At 42.9% G+C, this 25,809-nt stretch overlaps 1 protein-coding gene across 3 annotated transcripts in view; it reads right to left on the reverse strand.

Moving 5' to 3' along the window:
* Positions 1-14,043: 14,043 nt before the first annotated feature.
* The window catches only part of SLC7A11 (solute carrier family 7 member 11), a 97,484-nt gene continuing 85,718 nt past the window's right edge, over positions 14,044-25,809 (reverse strand). For all 3 annotated transcript variants that reach the window (XM_081926105.1, XM_081926106.1, XM_081926104.1), the window contains 6 exons: positions 22,360-22,483; positions 22,085-22,188; positions 21,162-21,258; positions 19,512-19,661; positions 17,703-17,880; positions 14,044-14,548 (listed from right to left, as the gene is read on the reverse strand). In XM_081926105.1, coding sequence (XP_081782231.1) covers positions 14,481-14,548; positions 17,703-17,880; positions 19,512-19,661; positions 21,162-21,258; positions 22,085-22,188; positions 22,360-22,483 — 721 coding nt within the window. In that variant the 3' untranslated portion in view covers positions 14,044-14,480. The remainder of the gene's footprint in view (positions 14,549-17,702; positions 17,881-19,511; positions 19,662-21,161; positions 21,259-22,084; positions 22,189-22,359; positions 22,484-25,809) is intronic.

The following is a 25,809-nucleotide window of genomic DNA, read 5'->3' on the forward strand; positions in this document are numbered from 1 at the left end:
ACGATGGCTCCCAGGCTGTCCTGAAGGCCCCTTCCCCAATTGAAATAATGGCTGGGGGGGGACCATTCATAATTAAAAGGGCCTCTATTTTGTTTTATTAAATCTATATCCTTCCCTTCCTCACAAAGGAGCCCAGGGCAGCAAACACATCAGTAATAAAGCAATAATTAAAAACAACAATATCCAGAACAAAATAAAAACATACTAAAACCCTTTCAAAACAATTAAAAACAGATAAAACAATTTTAAAACATCTTCATGAAGGCACTGTGTGTGATATGATATGTAAGCCCCATTCAGGTCTTCAGATGCAATTCACATACATAGGCAGAAAAACAGCAGAGTCCATCCTTCACACTACTTATATTGGTTGAACATCTGAACAGAGCCACCACACATACAGTTACTTGCATGTAGGGTTCTGCCCATGAAACACATGACCTATTTTGAGCATGGCTCTGTCCAACACATCAGCATTTCTATCAGCGACTGAGATGGGCAAGAGAAGCTTGACAATGGAACCAACTACCTAAAGGGGTGATAAGCTCCCCCTCCTTAGATAGCCATCTGTTGGTGATGCTCTAGCTCTGGGTTTTCTGCATCAAGCAGGGGAGGGGACTAGGCAGCTTTTCCAAATTTATGATTCTTTGGCAGAGTGACAATTACGTACTAAAAAGGTGGTGCCAGAATGCACAGTGCAGTCCTGAGAACCAGATAAAGGTAGCACTGAGCACAATTTCCCCCTGTGAAAGAGCAAAGAATTTCCCCTATTTTATATGTAGGGTGGGCGAAATTTTGCTAACCTCCTTCTCAAGACAAAGAGCAGCTCTGGAGGAGTGATTTCCAACAGTGGAGGAAAGCATGAAACTCCTACTCCAGCAGTCTCCATAATTGTTGGCTTTCCCAGCAGCTGTCATCTGCAATTTTAAAACTGTGGATGTGGAATACAAATGTGCATTTATCATCACATATACTTGGGCTCACAGACGACAGGAAAGAGGATGATTTTTTGCTCTTGGGCAATTACCCTTGCAAGGGGTTAGACCTGCCAAATTTCCAACAGAAGGTTCCTGTTTTGTAGGCAACTTAGAAAGCCATACAGCTAGACTTGCAAAGAAATGGTGGCTCTGTTGGACAACTCAGGGTGTTGTCGAATGAAGTAGTTCCATTAGCACAGGGATTGCCATTTGCACAACAGAACTTCCTTTGCTCCTCTCTCTGTGTACCCCTGCACCTTCCCCACATCTTCTCCAGAGGGTTGGAGAAACCCTCAGAACAGATTTAGAGGGTGCCTGGGGACAGGAAAAGTTCCAGCCCGAAGTCCTTGCAGAATGTTGGATATTTTTGCTAAAATAATAATAAATAATAATAATAATAATAAATTTTATTTGTATCCCGCCCTCCCCAGCCGAAGCCGGGATCAGGGCGGCTAACAACAATCAAAACAATCAAACAATCAGATAATTGCACATTCTAAAAATATTTCATTATAAAAATCAATTGAAATCAAATTAATGGCAACTGATTAAGCAAGATTCTGTGCAGGTTGCCAGAGGAGGGAGTCAGGCTGTGCCCTGACCAAAGGCCTGGTGGAACAACTCTGTCTTGCAGGCCCTGCAGAAAGATGTCAGGTCCCGCAGGGCCCTAGTCTCTTGTGACAGAGCGTTCCACCAGATTGGAGCCGCAGCTGAGAAGGCCCTGGCTCTAGTTGAGGCCAGCCTAACCTCTCTGAGGCCTGGGACCTTGAGGGTGTTATTATTTGCAGACCGTAGGTTTCTCTGTGGGGCATACCAGGAGAGGCGGTCCCGTAGGTACGAGGGTCCTAGGCCGTATAGGGCTTTAAAGGTTATAACCAGCACCTTAAACCTGATCCTGTACTCCACCGGGAGCCAGTGCAGCTGGTATAGTACCGGATGAATGTGATCTCGCAGCGAAGACCCCATAAGGAGTCTCGCCGCGGCATTCTGCACCCGCTGGAGTTTCTGGGTCAGTCTCAAGGGCAGCCCCACGTAGAGCGAGTTACAATAATCCAGTCTGGAGGTGACCGTCGCATGGATCACAGTGGCTAGGTCAGGGCGAGAGAGATAAGGGGCCAACTGCTTAGCTTGGCGGAGATGAAAAAATGCCGCCTTTGTTATAGCTGTAATCTGCGCCTCCATAGAGAGGGAGGTATCGAAGATTACACCCAAACTCTTAACGGACGGTGCTGGCACTAATTGCACCCCCGCAAGAGATGGGAGTTGCCCCCTCAATCCCATATCGTCCCGCCCCAGCCAGAGGACCTCTGTCTTCGAAGGATTTAACTTCAACCGGCTCCCACGTAACCATCCAGCCACAGCTTCCAGACATCTCGCCAGTGTGTCTGGGGCCGAGTCAGGATGGCCATCCATCAACAGATAGAGTTGGGTGTCATCAGCATACTGATGGCAACCCAGCCCAAAACTCCGGACAAGCTGGGCGAGGGGGCGCATAAAGATGTTAAAAAGCATCGGGGAGAGAATCGCACCCTGAGGCACTCCACACACCAAGGAGTGGCGCGATGACAATTCCCCCCCAAGCGCCACCCTCTGTCCCCGACCAGAGAGAAACGAGCGCAGCCATTGAAGGACTGTGCCCTGGATCCCCACGTCGGCAAGGCGGTGGTCCAGGAGTTCGTGATCGACCATGTCGAAGGCTGCTGACAGATCTAGAAGAATCAGCAGCCCCGACCCGCCTCGATCCAGCTGCCTGCGGAGATCATCTGTTAGGGCGACCAGAGCCGTCTCTGTTAGGGCGACCAGAGCCGTCTCGGTCCCATGACCAGCGCGGAAGCCGGACTGGAATGGATCCAGAGCAGATGTTTCATCCAGAAACCTACCAAGCTGTTCAGCAACCGCTCTCTCAATCACCTTACCCAGGAATGGAAGATTCGAGACCGGGCGGTAATTGGATAGATCTAAGGGATCTAATGATGTTTTCTTTAAGAGCGGACGCACCACTGCCTCCTTCAGTTCCCCTGGGAATATCCCGGTGCCAAGGGACAAATTGATGATATCCCCCAGGGGGGCCCGTACCTCGTCTGGACACGCTCTAATCAGCCATGACGGGCACGGGTCAAGAGGACAGGTGGTGGGCTTTCCAGCTCGGAGGAGTCTGTCCACGTCGGCTGGAGATATCCGATCAAAATGGTCCAATACTGGACCCGAGGACAGTCGAGGGGCCTCCAGTTCCTTTATTGTATCCAAATTGGCAGGGAGGTCATGGCGGAGCAACAGGACCTTCTCCGCAAAAAAGCTCGCAAATGCCTCACAGCTGTGTGTCAGATTGTTATTTAAATTTGGCTGTCCTTCAAGGGACGTTAAAGACCTAATTATACTAAATAATTGTGCCGGGCGAGAGCTAGCGGAGGCAATGGAGGCCGAGAAGTAAGACTTCTTAGCGGCCTTCACTGCCATCTCATAGGTTTTCATAAAAACCCTATAAGATGTTCTTGAGGCTCCGTCGCGGGCACCCCGCCATACTCACTCTAGCCGTCTGAGGTCCCGCTTCATTTTCCGAAGCTCCTCGGTAAACCAGGGAGCCCGGTTTCTGCGGGGTCGCAGAGGGCGCTTAGGTGCGATCTCATCGATGGCTGCCAGGAGCTGGGTATTCCAGCCCTCAACAAGCTCAGTCAATGAGTCGCCAAGGGGAGCAAGGTCCCGCAAGGCTTGACGGAATCTATCAGGGTCCATCAGCCTCCGCGGGCGAGCCCAAATTGGCTCGCCACCTAAGCGGGGTGGGGGTGGAAAGTCAATCCTGGCTTTCAGAGCGTAGTGATCAGACCATGGCACCTTCATCGAAGGAGACATGATCACATCTATACCGGCACCAAAGATCAAATCCAGCGTGTGGCCTGCTTGATGTGTGGGGCCTGAAACAAACTGGGAGAGCCCTAGTGTCGCCATGGAAGACACCAGGTCCAGAGCCTGTGAGGAGGGAGTGGCATCAGCATGGAAGTTGAAGTCTCCCAATACCAATAGGTTAGGGAACTCCAAGGCCCAGCCAGCCACCGCCTCCAGCAGGCCTGACAGGGTGGCTGCTGGTGTGCTAGGTGGCCGGTACACCAGCCAGACAGCCAAGCTCTCCTCGGAGCCCCACACTAGGCCAACACATTCAATGCCGGGGATCGATGGCGATGGTAGAGCCCTGAAAGAACAATCTTCCCGGATTAGTAATGCCACCCCTCCCCCCCGGCCCACAGTCCGTGACTGGTGGAGGACGGAGAAACCCGGGGGCGCCATCTCTCGTAAGGTAACAGTTACCCCTTCGCGCACCCAGGTCTCCGTCACACAAGCCAGGTCAACCCCCTGCGAGGTAAAGAAATCTCGCAGGGTGGCAGTTTTGTTGCCTATAGACCTGGCATTGCACAACACCAGTGAAGGAGGTGAGTAATCCTTGCTCACCCTACCCTCGTCTCTCGGGATGGGGCGCAGATTGGAAGGGGTACGAGCATATCCGTATCTCGATCCCCTTCGCCTATAACATCTGCCCCCACCGCCATACCTCCCTCGCCCCTCCACGGTAGCAATCCCAAGCCTCATAATAACCTCCATTTACAAAATAGAGAAAACAAAACAACCAAAAAACAATTATGCAAAACAGAAACCAATCCCCACCCCACTCAGCATCCCACCCCAAAACAAAACAAGATGGAACAAAACAAAAATACATAAATAAAAACCACCATTCACGGTGGTACAACAAAATAAGCAATAAAAACACGTTTAAAACATCTTAAAATATATAAAACATCTTTAGCATTTGCTGCAGCAGCACCAGTGTCTTTAAAATTATCATGGAGGTGAGCCTGGGCCCCGCCCCCTAGGCCAGATGGAATTAGCCTGAGGAGAGGAGAGGCCTTACACTCCAAACGCTCACGATGCAGCAGCAGCGATGTCCCTGGCCTCAATGAGGCCTCTTAAAGCCGTGGCGAAGGTGAGCCTGGGCCCTGCCCCCTAGGCCAGATGGAATTAGCCTGAGGAGGGAGAGGCCTTACACTCCAAACGCTCACGATGCAGCAGCAGCCTCAACTCAAATATATTTGAGTTGAAGGTTGTGCAGTTTGGGGGGCCACTAGGGGCGCGTTGGAGGATGGCCGACAATAACATCTCTCCGACCCACACGAGGTAATTAAGAGGCTGTGATGGGAGTAAGCAGCCTCCTGCCCCCCCCCCAAGCGAGTGGGGGGGACTGCCCTTGCCTGCTGTGCCCTATACCACCCCCGAATTTGAGGGGGTGGGGGCACTAGGCAGAAAGCTCCTGGACGCTGTCTCTGATTCACGCCTCTAGCTGCAGCAACTTCAAAAGAAACAATTAGGAGGAAGCTAATGCACATATTTCAAGGAAGAATGGGGAGTAAAGACTGCTAATTGAAGAGATCTCTGAGAAAGAAGACGGGTCGGATAAACAGGAATTTATCATGAGAAGACACACCAAGGCTCGGTATGTCGGCAACGGGACTGGATGGGAGGGGGACTTTCCTTTCTTTTCTTTATGTGATTAACCAAGAATCCCCCCCCCCCCAAGTCAGAAATCCTGCTTAAATGACCCAAGCTGATGATTTAAGACTGTGTGGAGATAATTTTCTAACCAAAAGCATGTTTTAAGTAGATCGTGGAGAGTATAAGAGCTTTGGGATGACGCAGTAAAAAATAGCGTCGCCATTTTGGCAAGTTCTGTCGAAAGACTTATGTCTGGGAGGAGGAATGGATCTGTTTTCATATGTGGGCGAGCCTCCTCAGAGGGACTAAAGAAGGTGACAGATTTGCGAAGATTAATGATGGAAAGTGTGCTTTTATTTATGGAAGTGATGATATATGGAAACCATCTCGATATGGTGATTGGACGAACGGAAAAATCCACACAGGATTATAACTGGTGTTTACTTGCTTAAGGAGATTATCAGAAGAGATCATAAAGAAAAAAGAAAAATATATGAATAAGATGAGATGTGGGAACAGCAAGATAAGACTGGATAGAATTATGAATATTATTTGGACAGATTTGTGGATATTAACACAGCAGCAAGATGATGATTGGAATCCCCTTCGGAACTTGAAATATGGGTCCCCCCAACACAAAATTTAAAATTTGGCTTTGTAATTCGGAATTTATGTGATGTGATTTGATTTAATTGGTCGGTTAATAAAAATAATTTTTTTTAAAAAAAAAAAGAAGGTTGTGCAGTTTGTAATTTCACTCCCCCTTTCCCTCCTCCATTCATTGGAACCACCATCTGAACTCTGAATGAGTATGAATGAGCAACAAATGGATATGTGACATTCAGAATGCTGGGCTCCTCCAGATGCCCTATTTGCTAATCATTCATCTTGATTTGCTTGTGCAATGTTTATGGGGAGGTTAGATGATATCCAGTCTTTATTGAATAGCCTGTTATATTTGTTTGGTGAGAAGCTACACCACAATGAGTGCTCATCCTTATTTTCTTGCATGTCAAGACCCTGAGCCCTCCCCCATTTTGTTGAATAATGAAACACATGGACACTAGTAATTTAGGTTAATGGGCTAAAAAGGCCACAACTTTATTGGTTACAGAATGTGAGTGGCATTGGCTTAGGCACTGGAATTGAACCAACTATAGCTGATTCCTTCTGTGCCATGCAGGTAGTCTAGTAAGGGTCAACCACCAGTAGGGGGAGCCCTGTTGATGTACATTGGGGGTCGGCAACCTGCGGCCCGTGGGCTGCAAGTGGCCCATGGGGGCAGTTTAGCCAGCCCACGAGACACCCCCGAACCGAGCCACCTGCTTGGTGAGTCCCCACATGCTGTGCTAAACCGGCGTGGCACGGGAACTTGCTTCCACGGTGCCAGAAATCGCGCATGCGCAGACACTGGAAATCACGACCTGCACGCAATCCGGCCCACTGAGAAATCTGCACGGGACTTGATGGGTCCAGGCAGGTAAAACCTTGCCAACTCCAATGTACATCAACTGAGAGCCCTAGCCCATACCCAGGCTTCAGAAGAGATCCACACCCCTGGATCCCTTTAATGGAATACCCTTAAAGAGGAGGGGCAGGTGATGGCTGCAAGCTCCCATCACTTTCCCAACTGCAAAAAGTCTGCTTTTTTAAAGTGGATTCGTTATGCTTGGGAAACAGAACACTTTGATTGCAAAAACTTAAATTTCCCAATATGCATTAGAAACCCTTCTGCAAAGTATTGACAAAACACCCTTATTCATAAATCTGGCATTCATTTCTGTACAAAAAATGAATGAAATAAATTGCCTCCATTTGTTCAGTTTTTTAAAAATTTCTTATGAAATGAAACCCTGATTTTCAGTTGAATACCCACTGCCAAATTTAGGCTTCCTTGTAGAAAGACGTATAGGATTCTACATAGCTTCCTGGCAGGCCTGTAGCAGATTTCTCTAAGGCCAAGGGAAAAAAAGGAAGAGAAGAGTTTGTGTTGTGCTTATGGGGACAGTGCTCAGTAATTCACTATGCCTAAATACCACATAACAGTTCCTGGTGGCAACTGAATGTTAAAATATGAAGACTTTTTAATGGGCATTTTTATTTTTAGCAAAAATGCATTAACTGTATACATGTATATACATATTTAACACATCAACAGTACAAGAGGAGCTCAATTTAAAGCTTTACAATGAGAAGATAAATATATTTCAATTTATTTTACATAATGTAAGTAGTGTACAACCAGAAACTGCTTTAGATGCATATATAGATTCTCACCCATCCTTGTCATACTTTTAGGGCTTTCCCACACTTTTTGGAGGTATGTAGAGCTTTTGTTCAGGAATCTGGAATTGGCCTATCATGTTATTCTCTTCTGTACAATTAGAAGTAACAGCATCACCTTCAGCACTCTCTCCAAATTCATACAAAAATCAAACAAATCACCCAAAAAAGACCAATTTCTGCTCCCATAACTCTTATTCCAGCCACTTTGTCAGGTGTGTGGGCGTTTGAATAGCTGCTGGATGTTTTGAGCAGGCATCACTGCTAGCCATCAAACAGCAATACAGTAAAACTTAATTGTGTATTTATTACAGTTATATGTCCAGGAAATGGGTCTAATAAGGGTCAAAAAGAGTGCTTCATCCATCTGTTGATTGAGGGAATGATGCTATTCTACCCTTAGTTCAGGACAATTCCATGGCTATTTCATTACACTATTATATATTTACTTTTGATTGAAATTCATTTTGTTCCTGGTTTCCTACACCGCATCAGAGCTGTCCCTGAGGGATCCAGTCTTGCTTGCTTTTAAAAAGAGATGCCTGTACATGGTCCTATTTAAATTAAGATTCAAAGGGGGAAGGGAATGGGCTGACATGGATTTCTCCAAAACTACAGGTGTATATCACCCATTTCCAATAGCAAACAGATCCAGGAGCACATTAAAGGAACTGCAGAGCATCATGTTCGTAGGCTCTGTATGTGTCGCACACATTAGCCATGCACTCCTGTTTGATAATGATTGCAGACCACCATGTTTCTGCTTGGAATGCAAAGTCCTTAATATCAAGACTACAACAGTTTAAAGATCTCCAAGTTACTCTCATTTAGCAGAGACCACTCAAAAACAGCCTTCATGTGACAATTTAACCCACTGCTGTTAGCATACAGCATCCGCCTCCACCTTCCAGTTCCTTGCGACATGCATCTTCTCCAACCCAGAACTGCTACACCAGCGATGTGGCTAATCTGCTTGGAGATTCTCTGCATGATGAGGAAATAGGAACAGGAACCCCACAGGATGTATGCAGTAATGAAAAGGCTTGTCGAGATTTCAAAGGAGAAATTGAAAAAGTGCAAACCAGGACAAGTCATCCATATAGAAGCTCTCTGTTGTTAGAAAATATCTCTACTGCTTGAAGTACTATAGTGCCATTTTAAATTAGCGGATTAATCCTAGTTTGCTTTATTTTTCATAGGCACCAGCCCTATTCATATATTACTCGAGAGGGAGCTCATGCTTTGAAGCAAGAACTAGAATACAGTGGTACCTCGAGTTACATACGCTTCAGGTTACATGCGCTTCAGGTTACAGACTCTGCTAACCCAGAAATATTACCTTGGGTTAAGAACTTTGCTTCAGGATGAGAACAGAAATTGTGCTCCAGCGGCGCGGTAGCAGCAGGAGGCCCCATTAGCTAAAGTGGTGCTTCAGGTTAAGAACAGTTTCAGGTTAAGTACGGACCTCTGGAACGAATTAAGTACTTAACCTGAGGTACCACTGTATGCTTCCAGGCACATCCTTGATGTTGCATCCCTGGGCAACTTCACCCCTCCAATGTCTTCACACTGAATGTGGTTCACTCCAAAGATTGTCTGCGTGTTGAGTATGGCTGCATAAGTCTTTTGTTCATGTGAAGCTTGTGTGCATTAACAGCTGCTTTTCATGACAAATGTGTGGATATCAAAGGATGCTTAATGCAGGAACCTTACATTGTGGGTAGCAGCACCACTCCTGCTTCAAGCTGTAAATGCTATGAGAAACATGTGAATGGGGGCAATATGTCTGCAAAACTTACATTCTCCTTACAGCATGTTTTCCACCTACAGGACCAACCGGGAAATTTAGTCACTGCACTTCATTTTAGAAACACCGTATTTCATTGCATTCAGTTTGCAACATTTGTAAGCAGTTCTATTTTCACTACAGACTTTTTAGATTTGTTTGCTTGGTATATTGAAAAGAGAATGTTGAGTACTTTTCACTTATCTGCCTTTGCCTGAGAAGTTACCAATCAATACGCATCCACTGTTTTGATTTGAAATCATAATTAAGCTAGGCAAAATGTGCTGTTGCCAATAATCTACAGTGTATTTTGGATCTCATTATATAATATAAAGGAATGACAGCAGATAGTTTATTACCTGCTAAAATTTCATCTTTTTCCCCACTCCCTTCCAACATCTCTCCCTGGCTAAGCCAGTGACAGTGGGAAATTAAGGTTTTTTTTAAACAACAACCTAAACGTCCCACTCCCAATTTATCATTTTTAACTCAAAAATGAAAAGGTGATGCAAACATTTAATAGAGAACATTAACCGACTGTCAAGGAAATTCTTGACCACTGCCCAACTACTTCTTTAAAAGGGAGGTGCCTATCTCAAATTCTCAATATTAAACAAAACAGTCTCCAGCAATATGTCTGTTTTTCTTCAGATGCATTGGATATAAATGTAAAAGGCAAGATCTTGATTAATTAAGATATTCAAGTTCCTCTTTAGAGATCAAGCATAATTTCTTCAAAGAAAATTAGTTCCAAACTGGCTATTGTTTACAAAACTGGTCAGCTTTCCCCATCGGACAGTGAATAAGTCTTGTTGAATTCAGTAGGATTTGCTTTTGCGTTCATGTGCCAAGAATTGCACTACAAATGCCTATTAATAATGGAATGTATATGTAGTAATTAATTATTCTGGCCAAAGTTTATCATTTTCTTCTTAGGTTTATGTGATCTTAATCAGCCTTTTTATATTAGCAGCAAGGCTTTGCACAGCTTTTTGTAAATAAAAGAAGATTCAGTTGCTGAATTCTTACCAATTCCCATTGGATTACACCTGTATAAACAAAGTCAGAGTATATTCTATTACTCACTGTTGGTGAAACACAAATGGAGTAATAGCAGATATTTCTAGCTTTGCTCCTGACCAACACCTGCTCACTGTATCAGGCAGCTTAAAATCAATAGGCAGATGGTAAATGGAGATGGATAGAACTTTACAGCATTCGTCCTTCCCACACTTATTCATGTAAGCAGGTCTAGCAGATTGAGCTCTAAGGTATTGTTATGAATCCCTCTTGCTGTACTGCTGCATGCTGGCATTTAATTAGGTCCATACACATACTTAGGCTTTAACTAGATGTGGCTCTGCCACATGGTTGTAAAGCAGGGAGTGATGTAAAGCAGAGGAGTATCAAGTGGGTGAGGGGTGCCAAATCCTTGCCCTGCCTGCCACTTTAATCCCAACAACCCCACCAACTAGCCACATTTCTCCTGGCAAGGCCCTTGAGGCTGATAGTAAGCTCAGCTGAAAGAAACAGGCAGAGGAGACTGGAGTTAAATCTAGCAGTGGGTGGAGGAACTTCTCCCACCCACAGTGCTTCCCCTTTAGATCACCTGTGTTATGGCTGTGGCACATTCCATATTGTAAGGTCTTTACCAACCCTCCAGGTGTTTCTGACTGCCAAATCCCATCAGCCCCATCCTTCATGGCTGTGCCAGATGGTGCTGATGAGAATTTCAGTAAGCCATCTGAATGGCACTGGGTTGTAAGACATGTGTGTGTTACCAGTCTCCAGGACCCCATATGTGAGGATTTGTTTTATGTGCAACGTTGTTTACTCTCTAGGCTTTGCACAGCTATACATTTCTTTGCAACCTACTCCTCTTGTTTATCACACAGAGGGTACCTCATTAATATAGCTCCGTATTATTATGATTGTAAATATTCATGCAATGGAATTATTAATTAGAATAATAAGTCTCCTGTGTGCCTTTCTAAAAGTCACACTATTACTTTACAAATTATTCACTCTGTACAGAATGTGCAATTGCACAATTAATGAAGAAGGCAATTTCTCTAAGGACACAGAGCTTGTGAGGGTGCCACTAATCCTATTAAAAAGTGATGTCTATAACAGTTTTTCTTAATGTTATGCTTCCAAATGCAAAAAACTAAACAAAAAACCAAGAAACTTTGGAATAGAAGAACTCAACTGAATACTGTCAGCATAAGTAACATCAGTTTGTATAGCTATTGCTTTCAAGTTAACCCTTGAGATTACTTATATGTGAAATGAATTGGAGAGGGAGGTTATTTTCTCTGAAACTAATGGCGAAGAAAGCATATTCTGTACTAGCTGGTTATAGGAACAACTGCTTAGAAATTGGTGCCTGTTTTTCTGATTTTTCTATTTCCTTCCTTTCATTTCCCTTGTATGTCAAAATTTTTGCCCAGGCAGGAGCATTATGTGACTCATGAGAGCAGCAAAATACAATGGTGATGGGATAAAATCAGACCAAATCTTTATTGACAGCAGCAGGTAGGGCAAGGTTGACATGGCATTGGGTACCAGGATCAGTTCAGCATTGCCCAGTGAAGGCTCTAATCTGAGGGTGGGCGGGCGGGAAGCTCTCAAAGCAAACTGTTCCAGAGCTCCAGGGGAAGCAGCCTTATATAGGCTTTCCCCTCCCCTCTTCAGCAAGGGCTCATGGGGCAGGTTTTTCCCATGAGCCATCACACATAGAGGATACTGGGCAAAACCTTCCCCAGTAAGAGCAGAACACAGACACTCTAAATAAATAATATTTAAATAGGAAAAACTACTATGGCACAAATAAACTGGAATGATTTCCTAACTATAGGGGCTTGAGGAGCAGCAGAAGTTTGAGAAATGGTGTCCTTTAAATATACACACAAGCCAACTATTTAACTATAGTCCAAGTTAGGAATTATGTTAACAAAAGCAAGACTGTTTTTAATATCAGCACAGTGGTTAACCAGATGCCAGTGGGAAGCCTACAGGGAGCGCATGATCACAACAACACTCTCAATTTGTGTTTCACAGCAACTGGCATTAAGAAATACATTGTCTCCAATACTGAAGGTAATATACAGACATATTGACTAGCACTTATTGACAGCCTGATATTCCATGACTTTGTATAATCCCATTTTAAAGCCATCCATGCTGGTCGCCATCACATCACTACAAGTTTGGATTCCATATATGCTGTGTGAATAACTACTTCCTTCTTTTTCCTCTTGCCAGAAACCTATGACTATAAGCAAGATTACCAATGTAGAATAGCAACTTACTTTGCAACAGAGGTTTTAGTGAGAGGTTAACCTCTACTCCAAACCAAAGGCAAGCAACATATGATGTACAAGATGAATATTTAAATATTAATACTTTTGCAATAAGAAGGTAGGAAATGTTTCAGTTTGGAAGAAGAATTTTCAGTTAATAACTTGGGACTAAAGTTTACAAGATATGGGGGTGTGACCAAAGCTACACAAGAAAACACCAAGACTTGTGTGTGCAAAGTGAGTAGTGGGTTTGTGTGTGTGCTTCTTGTTCAAAGAAAAGTAAAACCATACAACATGTCACCAACTACTCCTTAATTCTGCGCTGAGTTTCAAAAACAGTTGGCCATTTGGCTTTTGTCCATAGCAAACAGAATTCCAAAGCTGTCTGAGGCATACACCATTCATTACTTGGTTCTTAAGCTTCTGGGCATCATTCCCAAATTTCCAGACTGGAAATAACCAAAGTTTGGGTAGCTGTCATTTTTGAAAGAAACTGTTAAGACTGGGAAATAATCCATATGCCTAATGAAAGCATTTGTTCTTGAGATGCTTTATCACAAACACAGGGAAGATGCTAACCTCTGTTATGGTCCAACCCTATAAGATTCTGTGCTTTTAAGTATGAGGCAGAAGGACAGCTGCATTGAAGCAACACAGGTTTTGCTGCTGGGCTAGTGGTATGAGATAGGGCATGGTGGGACTGAGGCTAGGATTGGAGACAATAAGCTCCATCTTCTTAAAGGCTTTCCAGTCATCAATAAAGTGTTGCCAATACTTCAGCTGAATCAGCACAATCCAGTGTATCCAATATAATGTGTTTGTGCTGATTTGCAGCTGAGAAACAGTACAGCACCCTGCCCAAGTGACCTCATGCAGGATGCTGCTGTGGCTCTGTCGGCACCGTTCATTCAGAGAGTGCTTTTCTGTAAATACATTGCTAGGTTCATCTAAAGTAGGAGTAAGGAAAGTGGTGTCCTTCAGACAGGGTTGAACTCCAAATCCCACCCACCAAAGCCAACATGGTCAATGGTCAGGGGTTATGAGAGCTGTAGTTCAACAACATATGGAAGGCATCACATTAGCTCCTCCTGGTATAAAAGAACAGGATGCCCAGCCATATCAGCAAGAACTTAAAAGGTAAATAGAGTGTACATAGTTTTGAACTTGGTAGTGTTCTCAATAAAACAAAAACAGATATTAACAAGGGATGGAGTAATTTTGCACTCACATTTTTTTACTCCTTTCTTTCTTTAGACCCAATACACACAATACAGACATTATCTCTCTTGTTTTTTTAGCTGTCTTGAACATTTTTAAACAAATGTTCATTTACTCTACAGTACAAATCATCAGTGTTAAAAACTGATCCCTTCCCTTGTATGATAAAGGGAATTTCAGATTACATTGACTCTATTCTCATAGGAGAGCATGCACTTTGTTCCACAAAGGTTCCATAGCTTCTCCTTTCAAGAATGTGGCCTGAGTCCACAGTACCAGATAACCACACATAAAAATATTGACACTATAAAACAGTTCTCTCCACAGTTCATTATTTCTCCATGTTGCCTAGGAAGGTGAACACACACACATTTCCTTGACTGATGAAGAAGCTGATTGCTTGGCCTCTCTGTTACTTTCAGCTGCAGAAGATCATGATGTGGCACTCCCCTCTGATGGAACAACTTCCAAGATGATTTGCAATGTTAACGTTGTCTTGTCTATAAAGGACAAAAATAGAAGAGACTTTTTGAAAGGTTCTATGAAAGGCCATTGGTAAGATTAATCTTGCATGCAACAGAGGGTTGGATCTCTGGACTAACAGTGCAATCTTAACCATTTCTACTCAGAAGTTGAATCCTACTGAATTCAAAGAAATTGAGGTTAGGATTGCAGCCTAAATTAGATGAATTTAGGCTCCCATTGATTTGAATGGCACATTCGGATTTACTTGCTCCATTGATTTCAATGGGACCTAAAGTAAACTAACTTCAGTCCAGTTCTCACAGAGCGCTAAGCCAAACCTTAGTTTAGCATGAACATAAAAATTTGGAGGCTCCTGGAGAGCAGACTTAGGCCACTTTATTCGTCCTCCAGTACTACTGCAGCTGCTCTAGTAAAGGTAAAGGGTAAAGGGACCCCGACCATTAGGCCCAGTCGTGAATGACTCTGGGTTGTGGTGCTTATCTTGCTTTACTGGCCAAGGGAGTCGGCGTACAGCTTCTGGGTCATGTGGCCAGCATGACTAAGCCGCTTCTGACAAACCAGAGCAGCACACGGAACCACCGTTTACCTTCCCTCCGGAGCAGTACCTATTTATCTACTTGCACTTCATGCTTTTGAACTGCTAGGTTGGCAGGAGCAGGGACCAAGCAATGAGAGCTCACCCTGTCGCAGGGATTTGAACCGCCAACCTTCTGATCGGCAAGCCCAAGAGGCTCAGTGGTTTAACCCACAGCACCACTACTATGAGCTAAACTATAGCTCACATGTTATCCAAACCCAGGTTCACCCAGGTCTTTGGATGCAACTCAGTGTAACATTATATTGTAACATTATATTAGCTTGTTAGAACACTGTTAAAGTGCAGTCAATCTTCCAGTCACTGAGACAGAAAAGCATACAGTTCATGTACAGTAGCTTAGACCCTCAAGGACATGAAGTCTAGACTGGGACACAAATTGAGCATCCATCCTGACATCCTTTGATAGTCTCATCCAGTACCAAACTACATTTAACAAAGCATTGCATATTTAAGTAAACAATAACCATTATATAAACTACATTTAACAAAGCATTGCATATTTAAGTAAACAATAACCATTATATTTCAATTAAAAATGATTATATAGTTTAACAAACTACAGTTCTCCAGGCATTAATCATATACGGTGAAATACACTAATATCTGTAAATATTATCTTAGCCAGGTTTGCAATGCATGTCTGTATCATTTACAGGTATCTATATTTTCTCGTGCCAGAGAAAACAATAGGCTTCTTTTAAAGAGCTCAAAGAATCAGCTGCATTGCCACAGCAAGCAGAAATCAAGTCTCTCCAGTAACTGCCTGGAAGGGAATGTTTTCTTTTTGCTCACATAAAATGGTTCAATACTGGCATCCTGTGGCCACACTGATTCATAAAAATATGATCCAAAAGCTTTGGAAATGTTGACTATCGAGTGAAAGATATTGCTTCCATTGCCTTATTCTCAGACAGAGAAAAATAAACTGCTATAGGCATCAGTTTTAATAGCAGGAAAGATTCCTACAGAATGTCATGTGCATTTTAATTTTATATTCCTTTTACTCATGGCACTGTTTTTAAATGATCAAATTTTATCATGGTTAAGAAGACCGATCATTATTCTCAAATCTGCACTGCAGAGTCAAATTAGTTCACAAATTCTAATGCTAATTTCACTGATAACTATTTTGCTGTGTTCTGCTGCTAAGCTACAAGTGGAATTACGGTGGTACCTCGGGTTACATACGCTTCAGGTTACATATGCTTCAGGTTACAGACTCCGCTAACCCAGAAATATTACCTCGGGTTAAGAACTTTGCTTCAGGATGAGAACAAAAATCATGCAGCTGCTGCCGCCGTGGCACGGCAGCAGCGGGAGGCCCCATTAGCTAAAGTGGTGCTTCAGGTTAAGAACAGTTTCAGGTTAAGAACGGACCTCCGGAATGAATTAAGTACGTAACCCGAGGTACCACTGTATCTATTTTATAAGATTCTTGTTCTGCTTTTATGTAACTAGATAATTGAAAAAGATTCAGTACACCTTGAAGTAGTGCAGTAAATTGAGAAGCAGAAAAGTTCATTTTTCAAGTCAAGTCGTGAGAAGGCTGCCAACTTCAGAAGAAACTGTTATACTAGCACATACACTTAAAACAAGTGCAAATTTTGTGTTTTCTGTATAGGGATGGCTAATTTGATTCTGGGTGAGAAAGAAAAACAGGCTAAGTGTGTATTTTTTACAGGTGAAAAGTGCCTTTGAGAAATGGCACTTGCCTTTTGCCTTGCTGGGAATCACAAGCAGGGAAAGTGCTACTGCATTCAGGTCTTTCTTGTGGGTTTCCCACAGGCACCAGGTTGGCCACTGTGAGAACAGGATGCTCCACTATGGGCCATTGGACTAATTCAGCAGGCTCTTCTTATGCTTAAGTAAAAATAATACTTATTTTTTGTGGTGCTATCTTTAGCACCTAGGTTTGGGTCATAAATCAGCCCTGAATTTGCACAAATTACTTGTGGTATTTAGTACTAATCATGGAAATATTGGCTGCTGTTGACATCTCCTAGTAGTTGATCAATACTGATCAGAGATTAATTGCATTTGCTTTACAGCTGAACAGCTCTCTTTAACATTGATCAAACACAACCAAAATTCAGATGTCAATACATGGGACAATGACGGAAACAAACTGGGTCAAAGTAGGCTATTGGGGGTGGTGGGATATGGTTCTCTCACTATATGTTCTTTTCCAAACAGATAGAGATAGTCCATGATAAGTGCCAGTAAGGTGAAATAAAAGTTCAGTATCATTTACTGCTTGACCAGAGAGCATGGCCCCATGGCTTTTGTTAGATATATCCTTACTTGGGGAATTTGAGGGGAGATTCAGTAATTTGAAACAGCTTTTGTTCAAAGAGTATTACTTCAAGTATGGAGTTCTACTGGTACAGAATAACTGCTTAATAAATTGACATTTACATTAAAAATAATGAGGTAGATGCCTTAGTGTGGAAATGAAACTAGTGGATACAAAGCCTCCAAAAAAAATTAAAACTTGCAGGTTTCAGAGTTACTGTATGGTCTAAAGCTGAATGTACAACAAAGGGAATGATCTCCTATTGGCGTTTACTCACCTAACAGCCGTCTAAACCACGTTGGCTTCTTGTCCCATATGATAAAGAGGTAGTAGGCAGGGACGCCAGTCAGTGTAATTGCAAAGCCAATGCCAGTATTGACAGGGTCAGCATAAAGTGATAGTGCAACCATGAAGAGGCAGGTGAAAGAAAACAGAGCAGGAATAAAGAGCGGCACCTGGAACACACACCAAAAGACGTTATTGCAATACCCTGACCTTGGCTATTGAATGACGCTGGTATTTAATGTTCCATGAAATATAAATCGGATAAAACACAGGGGCACACTGCAAGTCTCATAGAAATACAGGTGTTCAGGACAGGCACTGCAAATACAAGTAGCTAAAGAGAGCAAATTAAATGCACTTTTATGTAATAGGCATCCCAACAGCTGCTTAATTACCCACTCAGACAAACACTATATTGCTATGCACAGTCTTTAAATTGGTAGTCTTGTAAATGCATTTTCTAGTACCGAGTCCCTTTCTCAAGCTTCTATTGGAGTAGAAGGCAGGAGCAACTGCAGCAAAGATGGCGCCTTTTGTAATTGCTCATTAGAATCAATTTTACAATGAAGGAAGGTGCCTAGGTTACGGGCTGCCTTTTAAAACCATTAAGTATATATTGATTTTCTTTCCCAAGTACAATAAATAACCTGGCAAGAGACTGCCAAATTAAATATCATTTTGGACATGGGCATTGATGGCTGATAGCATTATGCAGCCATCATAAACTTGGGAAAATATGTGCTTCTGTCATCACAACTGATAACATAATCTGAGATGATTTTAAAAGCAAGAAAATGCTACAATATGAGTAACAGCTTCGGTTTCCAACAGCGATGCCTGTCACAACCACAAAAACCAATTAACAATAAAATCCAAGTAAACTGTCAAAAAATCCAAACCAAAATTTAATTGGGGCGGAGGGGGATAGCAACAGCGAGGAACAACATAAAACTATCATCCATCAAATGTTCAGGGCATTAAGGCAGTTTTAAGTTGGTGTTGGACTACAGGAGCTACCATTTGGCAAACTGAGGCAACTGCCTCAGGCAACGGATGTGGAGGGGTGGCAGACTGCAACTCCTACTGGCTTGTTGTCTGCCTCTGCTGGCCTGGCTGATGCAGCAACTGCCCAGCAAGACTCTCTGACTCCACCTCCTCTGACTCTCATAGGAAGGACCAAGGCGATCTTTCCACAAAGCATTCTGGGTAGGGTGGCTGTGATATTACTAGTACTGCCCCTGCAGTTTGCTGCAGCAGGGACAAATGATGTCTAGAATTAGAGGGGCAGTGGCAAAGCCAGTCTCACAGCCACACTTCCCAGAATGCTCCACTTTGAGGAAGCGCCCTTTTGGACCTTCCTAGCGCAAGGCTGGGAGAGAGGAGGTGGGGTGCCTCGCTAGCGCTAGCAGTGCTGCTAGAGCAACAGGGAAATTAACGCTGCTGAGGAAATAAATGAGAGGGGGAGCAGTGCTGCTATTGCCTTGAAAAGGAGGGGGAGTGAGGAACGCAGCAGCAGGTGTTGCAATCTCTTGCACCCGCCCTGGTTAGTGCCAAATAAATATTTTTGTGAAGGCGTTGCTCAACAGTGGTACCACAGCTGACCTAGCCTTATTCCTAGTCGCCACCCACTGAAAAGACCCAGAAAAAGGCCTTAGAAATCGATCTCATAGAATGGGCAAGTTTGTATAGAAGTAAGTGTGTGACTACAAAATATATTTCCATTAAAATGCCCATGGGGAAGAGGAGGCACACATGGTATAAACATGGCATTTATGTAAAACAGTCATATTCCTAAGGTTACCTTGAAAGGACGAGGCATCTCAGGGCGCTTATATCGGAGGTAAATCATCCCAGCAACTGCCAAGCCTATAAAAAGCCACCGGGCAAAACTGAGGAAGTTCAAGAGGCTGTAGAGATCACTGGAGAAGAGCATGATCATTGTCAGAGGGTGCTGCAAAATAAATTAAAAGGAGAAGTGTGCTTTATTGCCCAAACTGTTATTGCCGTATTTCCTTATATTAACATTGTGGTGCCCCCATAGCTCTTAGCACACTACATCGGGGTGTGGAACTTCCAGCCCTTCCTGGCCTACTAGTGGTCCAATGTGACCCACAAAACCTTTTTCCCAAAATCACGCCCACCTGCCCATCAGCAAACCCAACTAAATATGCCAGCTGATGGATGGGAGGACAAAGTTAAATCCGGTGTTGGGTAGGTTACCAAAAAAATTGATTCAGTACAGTGGAAGCTTGGTTCTCAAACGCCTTGGTACTTAAACATTTCAGCTCCCAAACACTGAAAGCCCAGAAGTAAATGTTCCAGTTTTTGAACGTTTTTCAGAAGCCAAACGTCCAATGTGGCTGTCAGCTATTGTTTCCAGGGCGCCTGTGCCAATCGGAAGCTGTGCCTTGATTTTTGAATGTTTTGGAAGTCAAACGGACTTCCGGAATGGATTACATTTGAGAACCAAGGTACCACTATATTTAAAAACAGTTAAAACAATTTACCTTAACAGGAATTGGGCGGGTACTGAAAAAAACATATCTCATATGTCAATGGCTAAGGTAAATAAGTGTGCGTTTAGCATTCGCTGAAAGCTATATAGTGATTTGTGGAGAGGGAATTCAACAACCTTGGGGCTGCCCCCGAGAATGCCCTCTACTAGGCTACAAATTATGTGATTTAGAAAGCAGCATTGTTTCCATTGTTCCTGTTGTGAGGATGTTTCTGTGATAAAGATGACACAGATAATGGAAAATTCAGAATCACAATCATATGAATTGCACATGAATTGCATTGTAAAAATCCACATGTCATCTTACTTCAACAGGACCAGAGGAGATAAATATGTTTATTTGGGAATCGGTGTTCTTGTTTCTAAAGAACTTGTATCCAAGCCAGCACACTAAGGAGTACAGCTTTGGATTCTCCAAAACAAAAATATGAAAAAAGCATAGAAATCAGAAAACAAACATTATTTTATAACCTGGAACCAGTGCCCTGAAGGCAGGTGGCAATACCAATCTATCTATTACTGCTGTTTGCATTTTCTCTGCAAGATACCTGTAATGTGACTTCAGGGTCTTACCAGAGAGTTCACTAGTGTGTAGCTTTTATGTAGAATTTTATTACTCTGCATCCCTATCTAGGAAGATTCATTCCATTGAGAGGAGCTTAGCTAATCACTCTCTTTCAACCTTTCAAATAAAACATAATGAGGTGTGATTTAGGCACCAGCCAGCGAGAGTTAAATGCAACTAACAGAGAGTCAAAAGGAGGAGTCTCTACAATAGATCACCTCTGCAATTAATTTCCACCCCTCACATGCATCTAAAGTATGAGATAGAAATAAATAAGTGAGATTCAAGAAGTATTTAAATGGCATTTGAATCCTCCAGTGCAGATTCATGCCATGCAGCCTTGTACAGGGACATTTGTTTATAGGAATTACCAAAACAATGACAGCTGGTAAAGGAGTGTGCTTGCGAACATGAATCATGGACAGAATCTCAGGAAGGTGACCCTCGCGGGATGCGACGTAGAACATCCTGGTGGGAAAATAAATTTGGACAGCTTTTAAAGACACTCATTACCAAGATGAATGGAAGCAACTCACTAGAGGTGTAGAACACATTCAAAGTTATCCTCAGCAGTGCTGGGGTTTTTTTTACTATGCAAGACAAGCACCAGAAGTTCTGATGTAAAAGAAATTTAGAAGCCTGGGAAATCAGCATGAACATTTCTACCTTCAGCCACTCTTAGTCACTCTTCAAAAACAAGGGCCAGTTAGCATTGCTTCAGTTGAAAAAGAAGAAAAAGAGTTTGGATTTGATATCCCACTTTATCACTACCCGAAGGGGTCTCAAAGCGGCCAACTTTCTCCTTTCCCTTCCTCCCCCACAACAAACACTCTGTGAGGTGAGTGGGGTGAGAGACTTCAAAGAAGTGTGACTGGCCCAAGGTCACCCAGCAGCTGCATGTGGAGGAGCCGAGACACGAACCCGGTTCCCCAGATTACAAGTCTACCGCTCTTAACCACTACACCATACTGACTACTGAAAACTACAGTTTTCTTTTCTCTCCTTTGAGCTAAGCCACTATCACTGCAATATTACAGCAAATGGGGGGGGGGGTTTCCAACAGAAATTGCTGTTTAAATTCCATTGAAATGAATGGGAAGTGTGCAAGATTATAGTTGTATTTTTGCCCTGCCTCTATTCATTTCACTGAATTGTATTCAGTGGTATTGAAGTAAAGGAGAGGAAAATTCACTGCAAATGAATGCCATTATTTAATGTTGATTTCCCCCCTTTGAAGTAATATTCCCAGTTTTTCAAATTTTATGACTTTACCCTCACCCCACATTTGACTCACCTAGAGACAGCAAAGATCCCACCATTCATAGATCCGAAGCAAGAGAGTGCAACAAAAATTGGGACAGCCAAGGAAAAACTTCCCAATAAACGTTCAGCAAAAGTCTGCCAAAAGAGAAGGAAAGACATATCAACTTAATTGGTAGAATTCCTCAATACCTTCTCCCATTCTTCAGCTTTAAGGAGTTCATCCAGTAAACTCTGTTTTCCATCATGATCAAGAAACTTATTCTGAAAATTTTACTCATTTCCATGATACATTCTACTATGACTTACCACTGCCACTGCTTGGGAAGCTAGCAGATCCTCAGGACTAATAGTTGTAAAATAGGCCACGTTGGTTAACACATAGCCAACTGTGACAATAACCATTGATGTGCAAATGGCAAGCGGTACATTTCTGAAAGACAGAAAGAAATTTACTGTTATCCATCTGCAGTCCAAAACTGAAGCAATCTGGTTGGCAAATATATTTGATGTATGTCACTGCACTTCCATTGTGACTGATGCTTTTATATACTGGAAAAATATTAAATACTGCAGGTCAAGCAACATATTTCAAACACCATAATATGAATAATCAGGTTTGCATAAATTGCAAACAAGACACAAATTCTGCCTTGGCTTTATTCGTAAATACTATTATCTACCTGCTGTTGCTTACTCTGTAGAAAAGACCATACTGTAAGGAATTCTACCTGGCCTAATTAGCCATGCCATTTTGTTAATATGCAAAGATACGGAAGTCAAAGTTTTTCCTCAATACCTTTTTCTCTACAGGTAGCATAAGATTTGTTTCTGAGTCAGTGGGACACAGACACTCGAAAGAATAATCCTCAAGCTGTAGCTTCACGTTTATTTATGAGATCAAAGGGACTGGACCTGGGAAGCCAGGAATCATATCTGAGCTCAGCTATGGGCCATTGGGTTGCCTTAGGCAAATCATTAGCAGCTTCAGTTCACCTTCTGAAAAATGTTAATACTTATCTCAAACAGTTGCCTCAATGATGAATGAGAGGATGGCTCTAAAGCACTTGACACATTTAAAGTGCTTTATATAGATTATTAATAACACTACTCTCTCCTGGCAACTCAGTTGTGAATATTAGTGGTTGGATGTAAAGTACAGCTCCAGTAAATTTCCAGCAAAAGATATGATTGGAAAATCAGGCCCATGAGAAGTGTGTGTATAAGTGAGTAAGTGAGATCAATGTATTCTAGAAATTCCAAAATTGACAGTCACCACAGAATAAAATATAAACTATATAAGGGGAAAAGCAAAGATTTGTTTGTAGTATTCAGCACAATCTCATAGGTGGACCTCATAAGATACCATGGATAGCACTGAACAGAAGTAGAAAGACACACAAACAAGATGGCTATGATATTTCACACCCGACAAGCAGGATGATCCTGAATGAACACAATATAAGCTTTTCTTTTCTTTTTTGAGGAGGCACAACAGTTCACTAGAATTCAAAATGCCCTATGTTAATGGCTTTGTAAAGTCACGTTGCCATTTTGTGGACAGGCATTACAATACAAAAGGAAAGCATTACAATACAAAAATCATGCAATAAAAGCTAATGATCTGTGCCCTCAACAACCAGTCTGCAAAATCTACTTGATCCATCCAGACTGGCGCTTCTCCCATCACCTCTCGAACCCATAAAACAAAGTTGCACAGGTGTGTGAGTGCTGTTTCTGCTCATCATTCACACCTGTATCCCACCTCAACTGAGTTGAGGCCAAGACATTCTGTGGGAGTGGAAGATGGCATCCACAGCAGCCTCCTGGCATGGCACTTCTTCCCTCAGTTTGTGCTTATGCCATGATAAAACCAATCTGCACACACTAGAATTGTCAGATTACACCAAGCATAGGCAAACTCGGCCCTCCAGATGTTTTGAGACTACAGCTTCCATCATCCCTAGCTAACAGGACCAGTGGTCAGGGATGATGGGAATTGTAGTCTCAAAATATCTGGAGGGCCGAGTTTGCCTATGCCTGGATTATACCCTAGAAATTCTTCCTATGCTTTTAAAGCAGGGATGGGAAACATTTTTTGGCCAACCTTCCAGAGGCCACATACGAGTGCTGGTCAGGGCCACATGTATGCCATCTTGGGTTCCAAGATGGTGAGCCCTTGAGCAGCCTCCAAAGCAGTCCTTCAAATAACCCAGTCCCAAAGACATTTAAGGTAGGCATTATTACCCTGTCGGCAATCTCAAGCTCAGCCAGGCCACCTTTTCAGCTCCATATCTTGGACTCTCTGCTCACATTTACAGCACTTATCAACCTTTAGAGAAAAAGCTTGGCGAGACACCTCTAGTACACATCTTAACGCCATCTTCTCTAAAAGTGGATTTACAAAGCAACTGGGGAGAAAGCACTCTCAGACCTGCATGTATTTGGCAGGCAGAGTCCAGGCTCATTATGCTGAGTAGCACTAACCCCTGCTGACAGACGGGTGGGGGTGGAAAGATAACGAGTCAGCAAGTGCCATTCATTACTCTCTGCTAAAAGACTGAGACTCTCTATGTCCCCAGAAGCCTTGAGCAGAATAAGAGGTTTCCTGACCTCTGAGGTATGAATGCTTTAATGTAAAAGTGGTACCTCGCCTGCCTTCTTTCACTCTCTCAATACGACCAAGTCCCTAAGGGGATGCAATCCATTAGCATGTAACACCAGCCAGTGTTACTTGTTAGATGGTGGCGTACAGCAAAACAAAAACAAAAAACAAAAAAAACTTTGACAAAATGCAACCACTAATACTAATATGAAAGACCTGGTTTCCTGATTTCAGCAATGAGACGTTTTTATTTTCACCTTAAAAGTTATACTTCCCTTTCAATCACTGGGCAGTGCATTAGCCAACATCACAGCTCTGGTGCTAAAATACCATCTAGCACCTTTAAAAGACACCCTTTCTCTCACCAAGGTATTAAAATTGGCGAGGGTATGCTTTGTGTAATGACGCAGTCATTTTAAACTAAAATTCCCAGCACCAATTACAGTTAATTATCAGTTAATTATTTGCTGTTAAATTCCTTTCCATGTCTCCAACAGCATTCATTGGAAGCAAGTAGCAAGTAGCCATGTCTGTTATCTTCCACACACCCTGAACAGGTACATGGGCATACAACAGAACATTTTCTTGGGGTACAAACTAAAGTCCCCAAAAGGAAACACTGAAATAGAAAGCATTTAAAAGAAAAATTACAAATGCAAAATGTCTGGAGATGATGAGGGAGAGAGGGAGAGGTATATATATATATATATACACACACACATAAACATCATAGGATTAATAGGAATTCAGTCAATCTCACCATATTGGAGGAATCAGAATTGTAGAGTAGGAAGGAACAATGAGGATCATCTAGTCCAACCTACTGAAATGCCCAACATGTGGCTTGAACCCATGACCCTGAATTTAAGAGTCTCATGCACTACCGACTGAGATCTCATTTAGGAAGACTGCAACCAGGTGTATGGACTGTCTGCTTAGTTTGACAGTAAGGTAATGCTGGCAGGCAATTGATGCTTCTTATGGGCCTTCAAACAGAACACTGTCTGCTGCAAAGCAGGAAGAAGAAGAGAGTTTGGATTTGATATCCCGCCTTTCACTCCCTTTAAGGAGTCTCAAAGCGGCTAACTATCTCCTTTCCCTTCCTCCCCCACAACAAACACTCTGTGAGGTGAGTGAGGCTGAGAGACTTCAGA

This window comes from Podarcis melisellensis (assembly GCF_964234715.1).
Source record: "Podarcis melisellensis genome assembly, chromosome: 9".
NCBI classification, from domain to species: domain Eukaryota; kingdom Metazoa; phylum Chordata; class Lepidosauria; order Squamata; family Lacertidae; genus Podarcis; species Podarcis melisellensis.